Raw genomic sequence first — 19,527 nt, forward strand, 5'->3', positions numbered from 1 at the left:
CTATCTCTTTATTCATTCATTCATTCATATACGTGTAGAGTGTGTTCCAACAACAATATTTATTCCATTATACCATCACAATCGGTTCGGGTAAATACATCAATTCATTGTTCGGGCCAATCAATCATTCCATTCAATCGTTCAACCAATCATTCAAACATACACCATCAACTTCAATCAACATCAACATCAACATTATATTACATCATAAACATATTATACATAATACTATGGTAGACTTTAAAAAGTTGGCAACAAGCAAATCAGCATGGGCGCTGGCACTTGGAGGTGGCGCAACATACTTCCTTTATCAATTCTTCACGATGCCCAATGTGTCAAATGCTGAAGGTGGTAGTATTGCATTCAAGGCTGCACCACAGGGTCAACAAGGACAACAACAACAGCCAGCAAAGAAGAAGGAGAGATACGTGGCGCCGACCGATCCCTCGCGCCCCGTGCTGATCCTGGTCGGCACCGAGTACGGTCTGTCACACGAGGTTGCACAGAAGCTCGAGCAGGAGATTGGTCAGCTGACTGGCATCTTTGCACGCATCGTCGATATGGAGGAGTACGAGATGGTCAACTTTGCCAAGGAGCAGCTGGTCCTGGTCATCACCTCGACATATGGTGACGGTGTGCCTCCCACGACCGCCCGTCCCTTCTTTGACTACCTCGAGGCCAACTCACTGGACCTCGCTCACTGCCAGTTCTGTGTATTGGCGCTGGGAGATCGCTCATACCCCCTGTTCTGCCAGGCGGGCAAGACCATGGACGCGCTGTTTGAGAAGTCTGGCGCCAAGCGTCTGCAAAACAGAGTCGAGGTCGACCAGGAGGACTGGAATGTGTTTGATCGCTGGATCGACTCGGTCGTCAAGATGCTGCCCTCACTCAATCTGGAGGAGAAGGAGGACTACCTGTACGAGGTGGCCAAGTCCTTTGCTCTTGCCGCTGGCAAGCACAACAAGAAGGTGCCATACTCATCAAAGCTGTTGGTCAAGCGTCTGCTCACCTCGGGCACTGGCGACAAGGAAGCCTTCCACTTTGAGTTTGTCCTGGGCGAGTCTGAGCTCAAGTGGCGTCCAGGTGACTCGCTAGCCATCCTCCCACACAACAAGCAGACCGAGGTAGACGCCATCATTGCCCTGCTCAAGGTGTCCGCTTCGACCAAGATCAACACACCATCGTCGCACTATCAAGAGAAGCTTGGCTCTGCCAACCCTGCTCAGATCACCCTATCCCACGCTCTAACCAAGTGCTACGATCTCCACAACCTGAAGCCTGAGCTTCTGACCCTGCTCCGCGACCATTCCAAGAACGACTCTGAGAAGCAACGTCTGGTTCAGTTGCTCAAGGAAGGTGTAAGTGTAGCCCAGACACGTGCTGTGAGCAAGGACTTAATTAAGTATTAACATGCTGGCCACATCATCATAGACGAGCAAGACCAATGTAGCACTTCACAAGTATCTTGAGGAGCATCACCTAGTGGATGTGCTCAAGCAGTTCTCATCAGCTCGTCCACCAATCAATGATGTTATGGGTGCACTCGGAAAGTTGTTGCCACGTTACTACTCCATTGCCTCGTCTCAATCACATGTATGTCCATCTCTCACACACTCGCTCGCTCATTCAATCAATCAATCAATCACTAACACTCACTTACTTGATAGAATGACAAGACAGTCTCATTATGTGTGGCAGTTGTAAGATATCAACTGCATGGCAGCGATAGGATTGGTGTGGCCAGCACACATATGGCCGATCGTTTGGCTATTGGCGATGAATGCTCGATCTATGTCAACAACAACCCAGACTTCCGTCTGCCAGAGGACCCCAACACACCCATACTGATGATTGGACCAGGCACTGGTCTCGCACCATTCATTGCCTTTATTCAGGAGCGAGTCAAGCAGCAGGCGACGGGCGACATGCACCTCTACTTTGGCAGTCGCTCCAGCCAGATCGACTTCCTCTACGGCAATGAACTGCAGCAGTACGCGCAAGCCGGCACCATCAAGCTCAACACGGCATTCTCTCGCGAGGGTCCCGCCAAGGTCTACGTGCAGGATCGTCTGATGGAGAACTCGGAGCAGGTGGCCGAGCTCATCAAGGCTGGCGGACACATCTACGTCTGTGGTGATGCCAAGAACATGGCGCCAGACGTCCACAACACACTCAAATCAATCCTAGTCAAGCATCAACACTGTGCCGACGAGCAAGAGGCCGAGGTCCATCTCCATCACATGGAGAAGTCAAAGAGATACCAGAAGGATACTTGGTTCTAAGAATGTCGTCCATACATTATTAAACTACTTTGATTGGTTGATCAAGTCCTGGATATGACCAATCCAATTGATGCGCGCCAAACACACATTCAGTCTAGTTTAGTCCATTCCAGTCCAGTACTTTATTGTTGTTGCTTCCAGATCTTGACATACTCGACGATGTTCTTCTGAGGGAATACTGAATTCTTGTCGGGATCACCTGGCCATCCTCCACCGATGGCAGTGTTGAGTATCATGTAGAATGTTACATCATTGGGGAATCTAGTTGTTGGATTATTCTTCAAATCAAGGATATTGTATGGAATATTATCAACCATGCTACAAGTCATCCGATGGTACATGTTAGTATACATACATACTCATCACTCATTCAATCAATCAATTACTTACAATACAATCAGATCAACATCCCAAATTACACTGTAAAGATGGAACTCAGTGTTGAGTGTGGACACATCAGTAGTGTTATAGACACTACCCATGTTTGAACAGTTGTTGGTCTCATGGTATGTTCCCCAAATGATCTTATCATCTCCAGTGTTCTCCATGATATCAATCTCGCCTAAAGTGTGTGATTGAGCGTGTGAGTGAGTTGTGGGCGAGTGATTGGAATCATTCCATCTCATTGATTGAACATACGATAGAAATCACATGTAGACTCCAATGAGTATAACCAGAATGCTGGCCAATAACCCTTTCCAAGGGGAAGTTGCATCAAAGCTTCGAAACGACCATAGACCACATTGAGACTGCCAGATGTATCCATGCGGCATGACGTGTAGTTGAATCCCTAGAGTCGACAATCAATCAGTATGAGTGATGACGATGTACACATACATAGAGTGACTACTTACATATAACTTGCTATAGTTACTTAATAGAACAAGTTTACCATCTTCGATGAAACAGTTCTCTGGTGTGTAGAATTGAAGTTGGGCATCACCAGGGGTGTAGTTGGTGAGTGTCCATACATTGGTATCAATGTGAGTGGCATTGAACTCATCCTCCCAGTATAGATTCCAACCGTCATAGTCAACTGGCACACCGATAGCATATGGATGTGCACATGTCAACCAAACATTATTGCTAACAGTCAACAATGTTATCAACAATGTCAACAACAATGTTGATGATACCATTGTCCTCATTATTATTACTATTATATATATGTAAGTTGGTAAATAGAATAAATGATTGAATGAAGTGATCGAAATTTATAATGACGCAAAGATATTTGTTTACAAAAAACTAAAGGTAGTATCGGGCTTGGGTTCGGCCAGGTTCCGATCTGCGGAAGTGATCGGGCACGAATTTCCTTTTTTTGAAGTCCAGATATTTCCGGTATTGACAGGTCAGCCAGCCACCTCGCTACCATTATTATATTACGAAGGTGAAGGTCACTCAGGGTAACCAAGGACACTGGGGGGTCAACCCATCATAAAGAGTATTGGAACTGTGAAGGGCGTCACTTAGATCTTGAAGAGGTGATCGTGGACCGCCCAAATGTATCTCAGTAGTCTGTACTAGTTCGTCTGATCTTCTTCGGGTTTGACTTGAGTAGTGCCCAACAATTCGATACCAGGGATCGACAGGCAGACAGAGAGTGTTGATCAAACTTGTAGATTATAACCGAGTGTAATACAGGAGGTACTCCAGACTTGTTGTTGTTGTTGTCCCATGTCTTTGAAGAAGGGGTAGGCACCAACAGATTTCTGACCAGTGAGGAACTCTTCGAGTCGGATGAAGGTCATCTTTGAGCGCGCTTGCATTAAAGGCGATATTCAACTGATGCAACATATGATCACATCATCAAGCAGTGTGACAAACATATTATCGCCACTGGAAAACGCTTTGCACTATAGTACTTTGGACACTGTCACTTGGCTGCGGACAACAATGACATTAATGTTGAGGACAACGAAGGGTTTGTCGAATGGATACCTCCGTCGATTCAATCGTTGGCGCTCATCCAAAGACTCTTGTCCTTTTCAAACATCAAGTTCAAACAAAGGTCGTTCGAGAGTCTGGCAGTCGCTCACAACTACTTCCTACTTGAGTACCTCGATGTACACTTGGAGCAATCACGTCGGGAATACCTATTAGTATTCCAGAAGCAATCTCATCACATCACTCTCAACTATACTGAAATACTCCTTGAATGTCTCAAGGCCAACTTGCCCAACTCCTCAATCACTCCATCATTTGTTGCTGGATATCTGGCACGACATCCAGATGTGGTTATTGATTATGAAATGCTCCGTCTCGCCTTCACAGCCAGTGTCCAAGTTGGTCAACTGGTGCTCAATCATATTCCGCAACCGCTCGATCTCACCGACCTGTCCCTCATATCGTACGGTATGGCCAACCATCTTGATCTCCTCAAACAGTGGATTGTCAGCGACACCTACGTCTTCAAGCCAGTATACAAGCAGGGACCACGTCAGCCAACCAATCAGTCCACCTATCCACCTCTTGACTACGTAATCGAGAAGAACTTCGACCTGGCCATGCTGATTATTTCCAAGTATCCAACTGCTTGGTTGTTCTCCGCCTCTGCCATGATCGGTTCAGAACAGGAGGGAAACGTCGAGGCTCTATCATTCCTTCTTCAGAACAACACTGGCAACTACTCTACCGACCTCCTGATGTACAGTGGAAGGGGACCTGTCCATTGTCCAGCATCTCCACTTTACCAACACTCGATCTGATATCGTCAAAACTATGGAAGCTGCCGCCAAAGAAGGTCTGTTTGACACGATCAGATTTCTGTCATCTCATCGAACGGAGCCGTTTGGAGTCAAGCCCTTGGAGGCGGCAGCAAAAGGAGGACACATCGAAGTGGTGCACTGTCTCTGCCACAATCCAACTGTATTGCAGTGCAGCGATTGGGCCTTTGCAGGCTCTGTCAAGCATCCCCAAGTATTCCAATTCCTGGTCTCGCATTTCCCGAGCGACTTTGAACGCATGGACATTCAACGCTTGATGTATCTGACCAATGCATGCGATCGTGATCCGCAGACCCTCGTTCAGGTTCTGGATATACTTGTTCAGATGAAGGTTCAGCGCCTACAGATCAACGAACAACTAGCCATCAATATGAAAGATTTCTTGGCCATAGTCATTCGCCACAACTATCACATATGCCTCATTCGAACATTTGAAACATTCGATCTGACCAACTTGTTGTTGCCAGCATTGCATCTTTCCATCCAATATGGACAACTCCATCTCGTCCGGTATTTCCTCAACGCGTTTCGCAAAGATCAATAAACCAATCAATGGCCACGGTGGACAGTTGTGATTTGTTCACCTTGCCATCTCTGCACTTCGTCCCATACCTCTTGGCCTTTGCTGTTGAATCTTGGCAGGTGGTTTGGTCATGAACGTTGTGATTGAGCAAGGAATTACTCCAATTTGGAGAGGCTGAATCCATGGACCCAAGTAATGCAACCGCATTCTATAACCTTGGACTGACACTGTCGGCCAAGGGCGACATTGTCACACTTCCTGACCTTCCGTATGCTTCTCTTGAGGGTGATCCAGCTCGACCCAAGCCCAACTCGATACCCTTCAGAGAGCACTGTCTCTGTGTGATTGACTCGCCAGTGGCAGGTTGAAGAAGACGCCAAACATCAGAACAGTGAGAGTCGGGAAGTGCACCTGGCATGATGGGCGGGTTTAGGTTAAAGTCATTGTCGCAGTCGAGGATGAGTTCGAGGAGTGAGCGAGGCAATGCGCCGGGCGAGATCGGTGCGCTGCACGTCTCCAACCTCGTGAGCGACGAGGGAGTGCGCACAGGGCGGCGGGCGCCATGTTGCAGGGTTTGTCACGCTCCACCCAGGTGCAGCGCGTGTTTGGTGTTAGTAGTGGGTCGGCGGCGGGGCTCTAGTGACTGGCCTCTATATAGACCACCCATCGCGACCATTCATAGAGGTGTTGGTAGAATGCCTTGCATGTCAACGCGAATGAAAGCACATCGATCACTGCGCAGTCATTGTCCAGGCACTGCACTATCGACCGCAGCAGTAGAGGTGATAGCCTGTCCATCTGTTGTGTTCGAATACATCTTGGATAAAATTATGTGTTGGTTTTGAACTCATAACAGGGCAAGGGTTGATGAAACTCAATGATCAAAAAAAAAAACTAAGAAAACAATAAAAAACAAAACAAATCAAATGTTTTGAATGAACGAACGACAAAACAAACTTAACTTTTGCAATAATACACACAATCATCAACAATATATTAACTAAGAGATAACATATATATATATAAATATACATACACATAGAATACTATGACAACAACAACTACTTCGACAACTGTTGTCAATGCCTCTGATATATTGGATAACAACAAGTTTGGTTCAGGACATTTGGTTGAGAAGGACGATACACTCATCTACGATCTTAAGAATCTATGTGCATTCGATCACTCCAGTATAAATAGAGCAGAGTTTAAGTATGTTCATTCAATCGCGATCATTCACTCAATCAATCGTGATCACTCACTGACATCAATCAATCAATCAATCAAACATATTAAACAGAGAGGATGAAGAGGAGTATTTAAAGAAGTTGTCAAGAGATAATGTACAGTTGTTGATCACTAGATTGTTCCAATTGCCAATCAAGGTCATCGAAGAGGGTGCCATGGCTCTGTTGCCAAGTGACCTAAAGATAACTACACCAATTCCAAGAGAGAAGCCTGTATGTCTACATTTGATGACTTTTAGCATCATCATTCACATACTAACTATTATATGTTCATTTAATTAGTTGCCAGTCAATCAACAACAGACCAAGTGGGAGGCATTTGCCGCTCTCAAGGGTATCCAGAAGAAAGGAAAGAAGTCAAGAATGGAGTGGGACGAACATTATCAAGAGTACAGACAATCCTACGGTGCCAACCGTGCCAATAAGGATGAGGACTATATCATTGAAGCTAAAGCAGGTGATAGTATGTTATTGACATTGATATTGACATTGAATGTATGAATGAATGATGTATACTGACTCGAACTTATTCAAACTTATAACAGAGGTTGGAGATGATCCATTCGATAGAAGAGACGATGATAAGAAACAACGTGTGGAGAAGCAGAAGAAGAGAGAGTTGAGAAACTTGGAGACTACATCGATGCGTTCGAACGCAGGCATTGGCAAGGTGAAGGACTTTAGCAAGGATAATAGAATCCAGATGAAGACTGATATCAACAACACATTCAATGTGGCCAAGATCAGCACGGCCAGTTTGGGCAAGTTTGACAAGCAGTTGGACGGCGAGCGTTCTGCACCATCGCGTAACGTCAAGAAGCTGACTGGTCTGGGCGAGGACGGCAACGTCGAGGCCGAGAGCAAGTCCAACATGAAGCTGTTGGACCGTATGCTCAACAAGGAGCCACAGATCAACGTCGACAAGGCCACCAGCCAGTTCATCCAAAAGGAGCAAAAGGAATCCTACAAGAAGAAGTTCGATGGTAGACCAAACAAGAAGCAGAGGAAATAAACAATTTACCATAATATCTTCTTCCTTCGAATTACGAAATACTAACTAAGTCGATCAATCAATCAATCAATCAATATCAAGTCAACAAGTGACATCATTGTCTTCTATCTATCTATATATATCTCATTATGAATGATATACATGTATAAGTATAACAAAGAGATAGATAGAGATAGAGATAGAGATAGATAGTGCGAATAAGCAACAACAACAACAACCCGAGATCCAAATTGAAAAGGATACGAGAATTGTTGGTAAAAATCTAATTATCATAAAGTTTGTTGTTGTCGACAAACAAACAAACACACACAACACCAACAATCACCCCATTGCATCACAACCAAAGAAAGAGTGCTTTGACAAGTGGCTTCCTTCTGGGTGGGAACTTAATTAATTGAACTAACTATTGTTGGATGGTTTGTTTGAGGTGGCTGGCTTTAATGCTTGATTGATTGATTGAATGAAAGAATGAATGTTTGAATGAATGAATGAATGAGTTAGTGCGCTCCTACTGACTGAATGAATGATGTACTGCTCTCTCTCTCTCTAATACTCACTCCAACTTACACCTGTTCAAGTACCCTACGAGTTTGATGGGACATACCGTCGTTTTGTTTGTACATCCTCCTCTTGTATATTGATGGTTCTGAACCATTAACAACTATCACTCCACATACTACGTGCGCCATCTCTATCCATCCATCTATCCATCCAACAATCCATCCATCCGTCCCCATCATCAAACACCATCAATTAAATCAACTCTATCAATTATCAACAATAATATAGAGATTGATTGTTCATATCATATCATTTATATACATATATATATTATATATTTATTTATTTATTATACATACTTCACTCCAGACGAGTGGACGACTTGACTGACTGGTTGGACAAACACACACAGGTAGACACACAGTGACAGTCAATCAATCAATCAATCAATCAATCACACTTGGAAAAGACCTTGACACCAACCACTCAATAAGAGAGACCAATTGTTGGGAACAACAAAGGTCATGTCGATACTTCCTCGCAAGACAACCTCAACCTCAAACAGTGTAGTAACAACAACAGGATAATAATAATAATAACAACAAGGCAACAACCAGAAATATATTAATAATGGAAGGACAAGGAAGTGACTCTGACACTGGCAACAATAATAACAACAACATTGGGGAGTATAATTGTGATGACAATAATAACAATGCCAATACCATCAACAACAATACCAACAACAATAATATCAAGAATGTACACCACCAACAACAACAACAACACCAACAACATCAACAACAATATCATTATCAACAACAAGTCAGGTCAATTACTACATCAACATCATCATTGAGCATGTCAACAGACTCGGTGGAATCAGCAGGTAGCACTAGTTCAACGGGTACACGCTCGGGATCACCAGACCATTTGGAAAAGGACAGAACAAATGTCTTTGTAAAGTACTTGCCAAATGAGTATGGAGACTATGAACTATTCAATCTATTCTCACAGTTTGGCAAGGTAATGAGTGCCAAAGTGATGGTGGACGCCAAGGGCAACTCCTACGGCTATGGATTCGTACGTTTCTCCTCGCCCGAGGAGTCACGCGTGGCCATCGAACACATGGATGGCTATCCTCTACTACACAAGAAGTTACTCTGTCGTCTGTCCTACCTTTATTCCAATGGCAACAACAGATTCCCATCAAACAACCTATTTGTAAAGCTACTTCCAGCCGCAATGACTGATGGTAAGTTTATGGATTTATTGATTGGAATCATTCCAACACTCACTCATACAATCTGTCCAGATCAATTGAAGGAATTGTTCCAACCATTTGGAGAGGTAGTGGAATGCAAGGTTATGGTGGACAAGATGGGCCAGAGTAAGTTGGCTGGCTTTGTCCGATTTAGTCACGAGTTGGATGCAACCAGAGCCATCCAAGCACTCAATGGAACCAAACAAGGTGATTCACCAGCACTTGTTGGTAAGTCATTATTCATTCATCCATCCATCAATCAAAGATATTGACCTCACCAATATCCATCCATCAGTAAAATATGCAGAGAACGAACATCAGAAGACTCTAAGGAAACAGAGGAAATACTCTCTTAACTATCAACATCAAGTTCAAGTAATTATTCAACTCTGGAAGGTTCATATTGGGCCAAAACCTTGCTAACTCCATCACCTCCATGTCATGTCATTGTAGCAGAGTCAATATTATAACTATGTTGACCCGTATATATTTATTCCTTACCAACAGTTTTATGGATATCCATCGCCTCAGGATCCAAACTCAACTCCCCCTCACGCTCCAGTACAGGTAAATATTACCAACAATCCAGTTTCCATTATGAGTTTGCCATCAGCCAAACACTAACCCCACCCATGACGCAATCTCAAACATAGATATACCAACAGAATGCTCCTCCACCTCCTATTTATAATTATTACAACATTCCACCTCCGCAACACCAACAACATCATCAACAACATCACCAACATCAACATCAGCAACACCATCCCTCTGCGGCAGGTCCACCGCAAGGATACTATGTGGCAGCGCCTACCAACTTGGAGGAGGCATCGATGCATACGCAGCACATGTACAACCCATCCAATGTAAACGTAGCCACATCAACTCACCTCCCACCCTTATTTATTAGCCACCAACAGCATCCACATCATCACCAACAACATCATCAACACCCGCCGCCCCAACAATCATCTAGCGCTTCATCCGGCTTGAGTTCAAGCGGTCACATGAGACGAACAACCGGGAAGAAATACAAACAACCTCCCGCTTCCTCAGCCCCAGCCTCGGCCCAGTCATCGGCCCCACAATCACACCAACAACATGCTCACTCAACTGCGCCCCAAGTACAAGTACAAGCACAGACCCCAACTACTACACCAAACACTACACAACCATTGCCCACACCCTCACCGGCGGCAGCGGCATCAGCATCGACGAAGGACACAAGCATTGCTTCGTCAGCATCGAATGCCTCACCGCCATACTCACCGACTCTATCAACTTGGTCGTCGAGTTCATCTTCTTCGACGCCATCTACACACTCGGCCACGCCACGACGTAACACCATCTCACCGACCAATGTCAATCCATCACCAGTAACATTGTCCCCGGCACCCTCGCCCTCAAGAGGCTCCACCACCAGCCAACCGACCAGCTCCCGAGGAGTGTCTCCACATCGATCTGCCAATCCTGTGGCGGCACCCTCTCAATCGACTCCCAACACGGCCGCGTCAGTAGACAACACCTCTGCGCCACCACCATCAACCTCGACCACCTCCACTACCACTTCATCATCTACCTCATCAACCTCTACGACGCCAGCCATTGTGGCGGCAACAGATTCAACAACAACCACAACAGTAGCAGCCTCCAGCAACGTGCTGAGTAGCAGCAGCAACTCTGTCTCCTCGACGTCGTCCGTGTCGTCCACTTCGAGCTCGACATCGCAGACACCGTCCAGCGACACCAACCTCTTTGTCTTCCACCTGCCGGCGTTCGTTGACGACAACTACCTCTATCGGCTGTTCTCACGGTTTGGTCCGTTGCAGAGCGTGCGCGTGATCACCGACAAGGACACCGGCGAGAACAAGGGCTACGGTTTTGTCAACTTCCGTGAGAAGAAGGATGCCGTCGCCTCACTGAACGAAATGAATGGCATGCAGATCGGGTCCAAGTTCCTCAAGGTCAAGTTCAAAGAGAGCCAGGGTCATCCCACCACCACCGGTGGCAGCAGCAATACCAAGAGCAACAGCAGCAATGCTAGTCAGCCAACAACATCTACTTGATCAAGTCCATGAATAAACATCTTGGTGTGATTAGTTAGAAGATAGAACATAACAACAAACTAGAAGTAGTGTTCATTCTATCGATCAATGAATGATTGATTAGTGATCTGATATGATTGAGGGATGAGTTGTTGATGCTGTTGTTGTCAAGGTTTATTGTCTATATATTGACGAAGCTACTCAAACTAGAGTAACTTGGTCGTGACCATCCCACCCCGTTCTGAGTTAGGTTGCTTGAGGAAGGATGTTCTTAACTTCATTGAGGCTGAGTGAGCGGAGAGGAGTGTAATAAAAAAGGGAGATGCAGACAGAGAGTAGCGCTGTTTGTTAAGTATGTTGTTGTTGTTGTTGTTGATGTTGTTGTTGATAGACTGGATGAATGTTTATAATACAAGTATTCGCGAGTTTCTTGTTGTTGGTATAGTAGTATGTGTATCTATCGACAACAGAGAAGGGGGAAAGAGGAGTAGTTGCGCGTCGTATTGTTTCTTTACAGCACTGAGCATCCAGTGTTCTTGAGTGGCTTGGTCCACTCGTTCTCTCCTTGCCAACCCGGCACGAAGGGATCGGCTGTCTTCAAACAGAAGTCCTGGAGACTATACATAGAATGAATGTTATATTAGTACTTGCAACCTAATGGTGAATGAATGAATGAATGAGATGAAAGAGACGTACGTGGTGCAGGCGTCTGAAACCTTGAGGATTTGAGTTGATCTCTCCAACTGGCTCTTCAGAACCTCATTCTCCTTCAAGACCTTTTTCAACTGTGACTCTGACATTCTGTTTGTTTAAAATATATTATATATTATATGTATGTATATGATTAATTGTGTGAATGAATGAGTGGACGGATAAAAGAAGGTAGAGGTGTGTGTGAGAGTGAGTGATCGCAACCCTCCAATCTCAGATACAAATCCTTTGTTTTTTCATTTCATTTTTTTTATTATTATTTAAATTAATAAGTTTTTATTCACCCATTGTTTGTGCATTATCCTTCTTGATCATGGTTTCTGATTAGATGGACAAGGTGAGCTCGAATAAGGTGATCACCAAGCGAATAGAAATGACATTGTGATGTTATTGGTACTTTATGTGATTGATACATTATCGAACAACAACAACAACCATTGAGTTGTTGCTTGCTTATGGCAGAATTGACGAGATGAGATCAACTTCCATCTGTCTGGCTTGGACAAGTCCAGGGGGATCGGTGGGCAGAGCTGGATAGAGGTCGGCACAGTGAGCAGTGCCAGTGATGAGGATGGTCTGGATCTCGGAGCTGGTGGCGTTGAGCACACCCAGTGCGTGCCAGGGGTCAACCAGGCCGTTGGGGAAGATAGTCTGCGATGTCTGGATGTTGCGGCCACCATAGTCGCTCTCGATGTACTTGGTCTGGGGCAGGTAGGGCAGGCCGTCGTCTCTTGGTCCAAAGATGTCGAGACACTGCTGCAGGAACCAGTCCAGGGTGATGGTTGGCGAGAATGGCTGGTTGGGCGACTGAGCCGTCTGGAAGTATCCGTACTCAATGCATGTCTGCCATGTCCATGTTCGGCTGGAGGCAAACTCTCCGTTTGGATCAACATCCTGCAGCTGGTTGACCAACGACTTGTAGCTTGACTGTGTGCAGTTGTTGCCACTGAACGTGTTGAACTCATTGTTAAAGTTGACGAATGATGTCAAGTCATCTCCTGCCTCAAGCATGGAGCACATCTTGGTTTGATTGATTGATTGATTGATTGGAGGAGTGAGTGTGAGTGGGGATGGGATCATTCCAAGGTCCGATCGATAACTTACCTTTGATATGTTGAACATAGTGTAACGATTGTTGTCATTGTTGTATTGAACGATCTCGGCAACAGAGTCGGCGAGGTTCTCAAAGAAGGTGGCAACATCATCGTCGCTGTGGATCTCATCACAGGTGTTGAAGAGTTTCTCAACCTTTCTGCGATCAGTGTTTAGCATTGCAGTTACAACGTTGGTGACGTTGGCGATACGTGCCGAGCACTGTGGTCCAATCGAAGCGGACACGACCTCAAGGTACTCCTTAAAGTCAAGCTGTGGCTGTACTGGTGCCGATGTAGCAATGGCAGCATCAATCAGCTGAGGGTACTTAAGTCTGAACCAAGCAGACAATGATCCAGAGTATGATCCACCGAATGATACCCATTTGCTAGACTGATTGATTGAGGGGTGGGGGTCAGTCTGGGATCATACCATTCGATCAATCAAACATACTCCTGTGTTGTACTTCTGAGCAATGAAGTTCCTGAACTGGGCATAGTCGGCGAGGGCCTGTTGAGTGGTGAGGTACTTGAGATGCTTGGTGTCGAGGGTTGGCTTGGGCATCGACTTGCCGTAGAATCTGTGCTCGACACTGACGATCAACGCGTCAAACATCTGTGCGTAGGTGTTGATGATGAAGTGACCGGTGACGCCGGTGTAGCTGGCGGGACCCTCACCACCCAGCAGCAGGAACACTGGTCCGCCAGGCTTCCAATAAGTGGCATTGACAAAGTATTGCTGTTGGAACGTGTCGGTGTTTAGCGGGTCGTAGTGGTCGACCTTTTGCGTGTACCACATTGGCTGGGGCAAGTGTCTGTTTGTCATCTTGTTTGAACGATGTTGTTGCAGTTGCTCTCGTCTAGTATCGATACCATGTGACAGACGCAATCCTCTATTCAAAGAGGACTCTCTTCTCAATATGAAGGCACCAGTATGTTCGGCATACAATGTGATCAGTAATATCACAGCCACAAGTGAGCTTATTATTACTTTGTTATACATTATTATAAAGTATATATACTTAAGATTGATTATAACAATTATAAGATGAGATTGAATGAACTTATTAATGCAATTGCATTGTGTGTCATGTGACATCCATCAGTTCGTCACGTTGGTCACAATTCATAATTTTTCTTGCCTGGGACTTTGATGTTTCCAGCCATCCTGGAATTAAGAAGTCTGGAAGGTCTAAGGGTGGGTTGTCATTGTCCAATGGCAACGAGTTGAGTGGTGATGTGTGGTTGGAGGGAATGAATGTGAGTTGACAATCATACTCTAACACTTATCCACTCACACAGCGTCACACACACACTCACACAATGATGATGGATGTTGATGTGTCTTGAAAAGGTATTGATTATTCTATCTATTTCCAATTACACTTTAATATCCATATCCAATGTTATAACATTTTGTTATTATTATACCTAAGTATAGTAATGATTACTTAATAAAGTATTGTTTACCATTATTGGTAGTGATTACCTAAATTGATTGATTGATTGTTTAGTATTATGTACCAAGTTTGTCAATGATTGTCAATCCATGATTGTTATAAATTACCCTCTGTTGAGCGACTCCAATCAATCAATCACTTTGTTAATAATATACATATAAACTAACCTAAACTAAACAATACTTAATATTATTATGAAAATGTTGTCCAACAGACTTATATTATTATCACTCTCCATGATCATTATTGGATTAATCTCCAATACTTATGGTATGTATCATATTGATGGAAACCAATCAATCAATCAATCACTCACTAACACACAATCAAACAATGTAGCACTTGAGGATACAATCATTGACAATGACTTTGATGAATGGGATGTCAATGTGTGTGTTCGTTTGCCTGGTGGCTGCCGTCCACGTCTGGTTACATGTACCAAGGGTTGTGATGATGGTAACCTGTGTACGGTGGACACCTGTGTGAATGGTGCTTGTGTCCATGCTCCCATCACCTGTAACGACAACAACCCCTGTACCGTGGACTCTTGTGGACCGACTGGATGCATCTACACTCCCGTGTCATGTAATGACAACAATGCCTGTACCGTGGACTCGTGTGGACCTGCAGGTGGATGCATCAACATGCCCCTGTCATGTGGCGACTCCAACGCCTGTACCGTGGACTCGTGTGACAACAGCACGGGATGTGTCCACGTGCCCATCCAGTGTGATGACGCCAACCCTTGCACGACCGACTCGTGTGGCTCCAATGGCTGTGAGCATGTGGCTGTATCCTGTGATGATGGCAATGCCTGCACGCTGGACTCGTGTGATGACAGTACCGGATGTGTCCACAAGCCTGTATCCTGTGACGATGGCAACAGCTGTACGAACGACGCCTGCCACACCACACTGGGTTGCCAACACATCAACATAGCCTGTGACGACTCCAACGCATGTACCTCGGACACTTGTGATGTAGTCAATGGTTGCCAACACCATCCTCTGTCGTGCGATGACAACAACGCCTGTACCTATGACTCGTGTGACAACTCGACGGGCTGCTCCAACACGCCAATCTCGTGCGATGACAATGACCCTTGTACTGAGGAGTTCTGTGACCCTGCGACCGGCTGCCAGAGCTCGCCAACACCATGTGATGACGCCAACGCCTGCACAACAGACAGCTGTGACCAGACCAAGGGCTGCCAGCACGTGGCCATCGCATGTGATGACTCCAACGCCTGTACCTTTGACAGCTGTGACAACAGCACTGGTTGTCTACATACTGCTCTGGCCTGTGATGATACCAACGCATGCACTGTGGACAGCTGCCACCAGGTCCATGGATGTCTACACGTGCCCTTGTCTTGCGACGACACCAACTCATGTACTGAGGATAGTTGCGACCAGAACACGGGCTGCCAGAACAAGGAGATAGCCTGTGACGATTCCAATGCTTGTACCTTCGACAGCTGTGACCAGGCCACGGGCTGCCACCACACACCAGTGATCTGTGATGACCAGAACGCCTGTACGGTTGAGAGCTGTGACAATGCTACGGGCTGTGTCTACTCGCCAGTGAGCTGTGATGACGCAGATCCATGTACACTTGACTCGTGTGACCGCGCCACTGGATGCCAACACTCCCCAATGTCCTGTGACGATGGCAACGCATGCACTCTCGACTCTTGTCAGTATGTTGGCTGCCAACACGTGCCAGTGGGTTGCCCTGACTCTGACGCCTGCCATGTTGGCTACTGTGACAACTCGACTGGCTGTGAACAAGCGCCCGTGTCCTGTGACGATGGTGACCAGTGCACAACAGACAGCTGTGACCCTGTCAACGGCTGCCAGACCACGCCAGTGTCATGTGATGACAACAACGCCTGTACGACCGATGCCTGCAGCAGTACACAGGGCTGCACTCACCGACCAGTGGCCTGTGACGACCACAACGCGTGCACAGTGGAGAGATGTGACCCTGTCCGTGGATGCCAGAGCTCTCCGGTCAACTGTGACGATGGAGACCAATGTACGGTGGACAGTTGCGATCGCTCGAGTGGCTGTGTGCATACGCCGGTTAGCTGCAACGGAAACGGCCATTCAAAGTGCGTGTCGAATGAGTGTGACCGCGTGCGTGGCTGTCTGAACAGGACCATCAGCTGTGACGATGGTAACGCGTGCACTACCGACAGCTGTGATCCGGCCCAAGGTTGCCAGCACCAATCAATCAACTGTGACGATGGAGACAAGTGTACTATCGACAGTTGTGATCGCGTCAAAGGATGTCTTCACGTCAACGATCCCAGTTGCAACAAGGTCACTGTTACCCGACCACCAGTCACCTTACCTCCAGTCATCGTGACCGTTCCGCCAGTCATCGTGACCACTCCACCAGTTGTTGTCACAACACCAACATGTTCATGTGATGAATGTTGTGGCGATCAATGTTGTTGGGATGTTGTAGTATTGGTTGATTGAGTCTAAATCACTCAGTATCTGTATCTGTATCCATTTATCTGTTCATATTTATCACAACAATGTTGTTGGAATTCAACGAAATGTCAATTAAAGTTCAACAAAAGTGAAAAGGGTACGCTTTGACAAACTTTGCATTTTGTATCAACTTCACTTTCAAACTATCACACTTAGAGATAACAAATAGAGATATTATAGGATGGATGAATTGAACAAGGGCAACTCATTCTTTGTTGATGAGAACTTTGAACAGGCACTGATACATTATAATAAGGCATGCGAGCAGATGACCAACAACTTTGAGGCATTCTTCAAGAGAGCACAATGCCATCAGAAGTTGGAGTGCTTGAACGATGCTCTTCACGACATCAACACCTGTATAAAGTTAGAACCAAACAATCCAAAGAGCTATCTGAAGAAAGGGTAACGATCATCAACATACAAGTCACTCAATCATTCATGCACTCACTCACTCGCTCATACTTTGATTGATTAGACAATTCTGCTTCGAGCTTGAGGAATATGACACTGCACTGTCTGTGTTTGAGAAGGGATTGTCACTCGAGCCAGAGTCCACACAGTTCAGAACATGGATAAGGAAGGCAAAGGCAGAGTTGGGCACTGATAACCTGACGGCAACTCCAGCAGCAGCACCAGCAGCAGCCCCAATATCGACAACCACACCAGTGGTCACTCAGACCACAACACCTGCCGCTACAACTGCCCCAGCAGCACCAGTTGCAGCTGCCAAGCCACCAGCAGCTACAACTACACCAACACCAACTCCAGCTCCTACTTCATTGCCCATTCCTTCATCTGGAACCAAGGTCAAGCATGAGTGGTACCAAACAGCAACTCATGTTACCCTAACAGTTTATGCCAAGTTTGTCACTGCCGCCAACTCAACGATTGACCTCCAAGACAAATCAGTAAGGACAACAAATTATTGACCAACATGAACACAACAAAGATGAACTTGAACTTACACCACGACAAACCAAACAGATTAGCATATCATTCATGATGGCCACTGGAAGCGAATATAGCTTGGACATTGAATTCTTTGATCCGATTGTGCCAGCCGATAGCACAACAAAGTACTACTCGACAAAGGTCGAGATCGTACTCAAGAAGTCACGAGCCATTCGTTGGGAGAACCTCGAGTACACTGGTGTCGATCGCCCCGTTGGTACTGTAGACACGCCACAACCAAAGCCAGCTGGCGTGCCCTCGCCATACTCGTCCAACAAGAACTGGGATGCGATCGACGCTGGCGACGATAAGGAGGGCGACCCACTCAATCGCGTCTTCCAGGACATCTTTTCAAGAGGCAGTGAGGAGCAGAGACGTGCCATGCAAAAGTCCTTCCTTGAGTCTGGAGGCACGGTCCTCTCTACAAACTGGCAGGATGTTGGCAAGAAGACAGTCAAGGGTGCGCCACCAAAGGGCATGGAGATGCACAGCTGGAACAATGGCGAGAAGGTTGAGGTCAAGGAGAAGGAATCATGGGAGAAGGATGACTAGATGACACTTTATTAAAGAAATAATAACAATAAATAAATTGTAAGTTGATGACCATCATCTCTTGAGCAGGAAAACAGCAGTATGGATAACCGCAAGAGTGGCCTGTCAGGGCGGACATGACAATGAAATTGCTGTCAGGTTCGGAGATATGATGGGCAGACTTGCTGGGGAAGCCAATGTTGAGTCTAAGACTTTCCATCTGATATCCAAACTTGGTTCTGTTTGTGATTCCGATTTGTCTGACCCTGTGGACCTCTCTGACCATGCGCCTGATAATGTTGCGACCTGGAATCTGAGGAGATATTCATTTGGTTGCTCAATTAAGTCAGCAAAGTCCTCATCAACTATCATGGCCATGGCTAGTTCCGGGTTGTACTCTATGTCTGAGCAGTCTGCAAATATCTCCGACATGTAGGCCTTCACTATGGTCTCGATCTCTGGATAGAGATCAGAATTGAGAATTTGTTGGTTCTCAGCCACTCTATCCTTGAGATAGATAATAAGTTTGTTAGAGGATATTTTAAGAGTGGACATTCTATTGTATAGTATTGTAATATTCTGTTGATAGGAATTTTATTAATATATGTCTGTTTATCTGTATGTTATAACACATTGAACAATACATTATCGTTTAGAACAATGAATAGCAAGGTAGTGA

The 19,527-nt window shown here is 45.6% G+C and overlaps 11 protein-coding genes across 11 annotated transcripts; 8 read left to right on the forward strand and 3 right to left on the reverse strand.

Annotated features, from left to right (window-relative positions):
- Positions 1-230: 230 nt before the first annotated feature.
- SAMD00019534_116980 (hypothetical protein) lies at positions 231-2,279 on the forward strand (the record flags this gene model as incomplete). The annotated part of the gene is made up of 3 exons (XM_012893107.1): positions 231-1,358; positions 1,432-1,593; positions 1,668-2,279. Coding segments are annotated over 3 exons (1,902 nt in total), but the record flags the coding sequence as incomplete, so codon positions are not given.
- A 125-nt stretch (positions 2,280-2,404) lies between these two features.
- Positions 2,405-3,421, reverse strand: SAMD00019534_116990 (hypothetical protein; the record flags this gene model as incomplete). The annotated part of the gene is made up of 4 exons (XM_012893108.1): positions 2,405-2,600; positions 2,673-2,844; positions 2,922-3,072; positions 3,137-3,421. 4 exons carry the CDS (start codon positions 3,419-3,421, stop codon positions 2,405-2,407), a joined length of 804 nt encoding a protein of 267 aa, XP_012748562.1.
- A 1,113-nt stretch (positions 3,422-4,534) lies between these two features.
- SAMD00019534_117000 (hypothetical protein) lies at positions 4,535-4,990 on the forward strand (the record flags this gene model as incomplete). Its single annotated transcript, XM_012893109.1, has 1 exon — positions 4,535-4,990. The coding sequence occupies one exon, from the start codon at positions 4,535-4,537 to the stop codon at positions 4,988-4,990; it is 456 nt and encodes a 151-aa protein (XP_012748563.1).
- Positions 4,991-5,003: 13 nt separating this feature from the next.
- On the forward strand, positions 5,004-5,552 carry SAMD00019534_117010 (hypothetical protein; the record flags this gene model as incomplete). The annotated part of the gene is made up of 1 exon (XM_012893110.1): positions 5,004-5,552. The coding sequence occupies one exon, from the start codon at positions 5,004-5,006 to the stop codon at positions 5,550-5,552; it is 549 nt and encodes a 182-aa protein (XP_012748564.1).
- Positions 5,553-6,579: 1,027 nt separating this feature from the next.
- SAMD00019534_117020 (hypothetical protein) lies at positions 6,580-7,790 on the forward strand (the record flags this gene model as incomplete). Its single annotated transcript, XM_012893111.1, has 4 exons — positions 6,580-6,743; positions 6,832-6,991; positions 7,061-7,241; positions 7,324-7,790. 4 exons carry the CDS (start codon positions 6,580-6,582, stop codon positions 7,788-7,790), a joined length of 972 nt encoding a protein of 323 aa, XP_012748565.1.
- Positions 7,791-8,921: 1,131 nt separating this feature from the next.
- On the forward strand, positions 8,922-10,531 carry SAMD00019534_117030 (hypothetical protein; the record flags this gene model as incomplete). The annotated part of the gene is made up of 4 exons (XM_012893112.1): positions 8,922-9,546; positions 9,607-9,783; positions 10,314-10,405; positions 10,466-10,531. 4 exons carry the CDS (start codon positions 8,922-8,924, stop codon positions 10,529-10,531), a joined length of 960 nt encoding a protein of 319 aa, XP_012748566.1.
- Positions 10,532-10,562: 31 nt separating this feature from the next.
- SAMD00019534_117040 (hypothetical protein) lies at positions 10,563-11,621 on the forward strand (the record flags this gene model as incomplete). Its single annotated transcript, XM_012893113.1, has 1 exon — positions 10,563-11,621. One exon carries the CDS (start codon positions 10,563-10,565, stop codon positions 11,619-11,621), a length of 1,059 nt encoding a protein of 352 aa, XP_012748567.1.
- Positions 11,622-12,111: 490 nt separating this feature from the next.
- SAMD00019534_117050 (hypothetical protein) lies at positions 12,112-12,400 on the reverse strand (the record flags this gene model as incomplete). The annotated part of the gene is made up of 2 exons (XM_012893114.1): positions 12,112-12,217; positions 12,297-12,400. The coding sequence occupies 2 exons, from the start codon at positions 12,398-12,400 to the stop codon at positions 12,112-12,114; spliced, it is 210 nt and encodes a 69-aa protein (XP_012748568.1).
- Positions 12,401-12,764: 364 nt separating this feature from the next.
- On the reverse strand, positions 12,765-14,405 carry SAMD00019534_117060 (hypothetical protein; the record flags this gene model as incomplete). Its single annotated transcript, XM_012893115.1, has 3 exons — positions 12,765-13,331; positions 13,416-13,796; positions 13,857-14,405. The coding sequence occupies 3 exons, from the start codon at positions 14,403-14,405 to the stop codon at positions 12,765-12,767; spliced, it is 1,497 nt and encodes a 498-aa protein (XP_012748569.1).
- A 657-nt stretch (positions 14,406-15,062) lies between these two features.
- Positions 15,063-17,348, forward strand: SAMD00019534_117070 (hypothetical protein; the record flags this gene model as incomplete). The annotated part of the gene is made up of 2 exons (XM_012893116.1): positions 15,063-15,132; positions 15,202-17,348. The coding sequence occupies 2 exons, from the start codon at positions 15,063-15,065 to the stop codon at positions 17,346-17,348; spliced, it is 2,217 nt and encodes a 738-aa protein (XP_012748570.1).
- Positions 17,349-17,544: 196 nt separating this feature from the next.
- SAMD00019534_117080 (hypothetical protein) lies at positions 17,545-18,869 on the forward strand (the record flags this gene model as incomplete). The annotated part of the gene is made up of 3 exons (XM_012893117.1): positions 17,545-17,768; positions 17,842-18,274; positions 18,351-18,869. 3 exons carry the CDS (start codon positions 17,545-17,547, stop codon positions 18,867-18,869), a joined length of 1,176 nt encoding a protein of 391 aa, XP_012748571.1.
- Positions 18,870-19,527: the final 658 nt, after the last annotated feature.

Source organism: Acytostelium subglobosum (genome assembly GCF_000787575.1).
Source record: "Acytostelium subglobosum LB1 DNA, scaffold: scaffold34, whole genome shotgun sequence".
Classification (NCBI taxonomy): Eukaryota; Evosea; class Eumycetozoa; order Acytosteliales; family Acytosteliaceae; genus Acytostelium; species Acytostelium subglobosum.